Below are 4024 nucleotides of genomic sequence, written 5' to 3'. Positions count from 1 at the left end.
AAAAAAAAAAAAAAAAAAAAAAAAAAAAAAAAAAACATTGCTCGGCAGCCACACTAGCTAGATTCTAATCCCAGCGCTGCTGCCTGCTGGCCCCAAGTGGAGTTTTCTCACTTGTGAAAAGAGATGATTAAACTGCACCTCGTGGGGTTTTGTGGTGAGGATTAACTGAGATTATATATGCAAAGCACATAGAACAGCACCTGCTGAGGCCTTGCTCTTATAACTCTTAGGAAGGTATTATGCAGAGGATGAGGAACTCCTTAAGATGGTAAAGGAGCCCAGTACACCCTGGGATTCCACCACCCGTGCTCCACTGCCGAACACCTACTATGTGCCAGGCACTGTTCTGGGTTCCAGAAATGCAGAAGTGAACATTGACAACAACAACAAACTGTAAACCCCTGCCCATATGGAAGCCATAAATGTGCTAACAACTGGTAAATCCATTTACTGATCCTGAAAGCACAGGCACTGATCCACAACTAATTACCAAAGCTACAAGGAACAGAAGAGCAAGGAACCACACATAGGCACACACAGAATTTGGCAGAGTTCTTTTTTTTTTTTGAGACGGAGACTCTGTTGCCCAGGCAGGAATGTCGTGGTGAGATCTTGGCTCACTGACACCTCCAACTCCCAGGCTGATTCTCCTGCCTCAGCCTCCAGAGTAGCAGGGATTACAGGTGCGCGTCACCATGCCCAGATAATTTTTGTATTTTTAGTAGAGATAGGATTTCACCATGTTGGCCAGGTTGGTCTTGATCTCCTGACCTCGTGATCTGCCTGCCTCTGTCTCCCAAAGTGCTGGGATTACAGGTGTGAGCTGCCACGCCCGGCCTGGCATAGTTCTAAACCACTCTTATTGGATTTTCTTAACAAGAACCCAAACTAACTGCTACCCTTCATTGAGCACCCACTGTCTACGAGGCGCTGGGGTGGTGGGGGGGCTTTTAGACTTTATATAATTGATAGAGTCAACTCAGCAAACCCGGTTGGTCCACTCCAGCACCTCTGATTTTACATCTACCCTGTTCTCCGTCTATACATTAAGGAGCTTCAGTTCCTTCCCTCTCTGACCCCCTCCTCATCACCACTGATTTCCTTTTATGGAGAAATCTGCAACAGTAACCCAACAGATATTTTTAAAGCAGGGTCTCAGACCCTACAGTGGGAAACCCAGGCTATATTCTCTTAAATGATTACTCCATCTTCATTCTACAAGCCCAAAGGTTTTCTAGGAAGATGCTGCCCACACGTGGGAGAGGAGCCCGTGGGGGTCAGAGGGAATGAAAGGCTCTTTCATGAAGGGCAGATCTGAGGGGAGAGGAGGCGTTAAGGAAACAACAGGTGAAGGACAGTAGTCCAGATTCTTGGGCAGAATAGGGAACAGAGAGATTCAAGTCCTGGCTCTGGCACTGACTTTAGGGCAAGGGAGTTATGCGTTTTACCTGAGCCTCAATTCATTCCTCTGTGAAATGGGTGCATAACTGTAACCGCCTCCTGGGGCCACTGTGACAGTCCAGAGAGAGATAAGATAGACCAGCGTGTGGCCTGTGGTGACACCAATTACAATAAATATGGCAAAAAAAAAAAACAAAAAAAAAACGCCATTACTTCTGCCACAATTGCTGCTGTTTCTAAGGCTTTAGACTTTGCCTCGGGACATCTGGAAACAGAACCCAAAAGGGAAACCATGGACCTAGAGTCCCGGGTGGCCACTGGCCTAGATCCAAGATATCGGGGTGGAGCTGGCGGGGGTTCTACAATCCCTGACCCCAGGCAGCGTCTCCCACCGGTGAGGCACTCAGGGCGCTTGGATTTATCTACACCGTATGCGCTCCGGGGATGGGCTGTCCGGAGCTGCCCAGACCGAGTGACCCCACTTCGCGGCCGCGACCCAAAGAGGACGCGTGTGTTTTCTCCAGAGCGCCTTGGCCTCGAAGAGGCCGGGACTCTGGTCGCAGGGGTGCTCTAGAGAGGCGCCCGCGGCGGGGCGGGCACTGGGGCAAGGTTCCTCGGGCTCAGGTCTGGCACGCGGGGTGCGGAGGCGCGAGCCCGGACGGGCAAAGGCCAAGGTCAGCGGCTTCCCGCCCCCCAAGCGGAGCAGGAGCGACCGCCCGGACCACCGACCCCCGCCCCCAGCCCTCGGGAAGGGGTCTCAGTCCACCAACGGCAGGGGAGGAGGGCTTTCTTTTGTCTCGGGTGGGGGGTCCTCTCTCCATCGCCTTGCTCCCCGCCCACTCCTGCGCCCCCAAGACTCACCCTCTCCGGGGTACATTTGGCCCGCAGCGCCCAAGAGCAGCGCGGCCACCGCCACCAGCAGCGGCGCGGCCGCCGCCCCCCGGCGGCCCCCGGCTCCCATGGCTGCAGGGAGCGCAGGGTCTCCTCGGATCAGAACGCGCGGTTCCGGCCCGAGGGGGTCATGCCGCGAGGCGGCAGCCGGAGAGGCTCTGGGGGCCGCGCGTCCTTCTCTTCCACGCGGGCGATCCGCGGGCCGCAGCCCTCCTGCCCGGGATCGGCGGTCCTAGAGGCAGCCCCGGGAAGGGCGCGCGCGCGGCCTCGTCCGCTACAAAGACTGAGCTGGGAGGTCCCGCGGTGGCGGCCCCGACCACCCGTCCGCTGCGGCCCGGGTCCCGTCCCACGATCTCGAGGCCCGGAGCTTTGCGCTGCGCCCCGGACTGTCTCCTGGCTTTCGGCCCCGCGCACTCTCGGTCGCGATCGGCGGGTTCCGGGACAGAGGGACGCGCGGACTGAGGGACGCGCTGCCGGGCGGGGGGGGCACCTGGGCGGGCGAGCGGCTGGTGGCGGGCGGCTGGAGTGAGGGCTGCTCGGGCCCGTAAACAACGCGACCCGTCAGCTGGGCCCCTTGCGGGCCGCGGGAAAAGGCGGCGCGGATCTGGCCTGGGAAGGGACTGTGCGCCCGGGAGAGGCCCGGGAAAGGGAGGGAAAGCGGGGGGCAGGGTAGGGAGGTGGCGCCCGGCCCCGCCCCGCCTCCCCGCCTCCCCGAGCCGGGCCCCTCGCTGGAGGCCCTGGGCGCGCCTGTACCGAGGGGCAGCCCCAGATCCGCGCGCTCTACACCGCCCCGAGTCTCCTCCAGCCTCAGACCCCCCCCCGAAGGCGCCCCACAGGCCCGACCCAGCGACATAAATCCTTTCTCTACCATTTTGCTCTTTTGTTCGGAGTGGGGCTTTGGAGGATTCCTGTTAATAATTTTAAAATAGTGCATTAAAATATTTATGTTGGTGACTCGAGGTGGTTTCGGTTTTTTGTTTGTTTTTGCTTTGTGTTTTGTATGTGTGGTTTTTCTTTGCGGGGGGGCACTCCCTTAAATTTTGCACCCCAGGCGAGTAGTTTTTCACTCACCGCCTTTCCCTCGTCCAGGCCTGGCCAGAGACACTCGTCCCAGAGCGGGTGGACGCCCCCAGATGTCCCGCCCGCGCGTGCGCCCCCACCCACAGGCAAGACCCAAGTCAGGCCCCTGGGGACAGCCACGTGCCCGCACGTCCAGTGCGCTCCCTATGCTCAAGTTGGCGAAAGACACCTAGGAAAATGTGCAGAAGCTTCTGAAAGGGGAAAGACGACGCGGGAGATCTCGAATAAGGGGTGGACATGTCTGATTATCAGCAGACCAGGCTGTGTGTGTCTGAACGTCTAGCAATGTCAGTCACGAACAAGGCGGGACAGCGGTTCCACCCACCATACTGAAGGAGAGGAAGGGGCTTTCAGTATAGGAAAGCCAGAACTCAGTGGGAAGAGGGTTCCTCCACCCCTCACTCCTGTGTCGTCTTGGACCAGCTACTTCACTATGTCCGGGTCAGTCTTGCTTGAGTGATGGGTTTGATAATATCTGCATACCAGATTTGGGAAGGTACCTGAGGAAGAAAACTTAAGAATGCACACAGCACAACCGTAGACCCAAGGCATTCATTCTCTTTATTTTTATTTTTATTTATTTATTTTATTTATTTATTTATTTATTTATTTTTTGAGACGGAGTTTCGCTCTTGTTACCCAGGCTGGAGTG

The 4024-nt window shown here is 56.7% G+C and overlaps 1 protein-coding gene across 1 annotated transcript in view; it reads right to left on the bottom strand.

The window, feature by feature from the left end:
• Positions 1-2887, bottom strand: part of INSR (insulin receptor) — a 159571-nt gene extending 156684 nt beyond the window's left edge. Inside the window, exon 1 of the mRNA XM_017528197.2 lies at positions 2263-2887. Coding sequence (XP_017383686.1) covers positions 2263-2362 — 100 coding nt within the window. The 5' untranslated portion in view covers positions 2363-2887. The remainder of the gene's footprint in view (positions 1-2262) is intronic.
• Between the last annotated feature and the right edge of the window lie 1137 nt (positions 2888-4024).

This window comes from Cebus imitator, unplaced genomic scaffold (genome assembly GCF_001604975.1).
Source record: "Cebus imitator isolate Cc_AM_T3 unplaced genomic scaffold, Cebus_imitator-1.0 Scaffold53, whole genome shotgun sequence".
In the NCBI taxonomy this organism is placed as follows: Eukaryota; Metazoa; Chordata; class Mammalia; order Primates; family Cebidae; genus Cebus; species Cebus imitator.
Note: the sequence above shows the minus strand (reverse complement) of the source record. Positions and strands in the feature narration are given on the sequence as shown.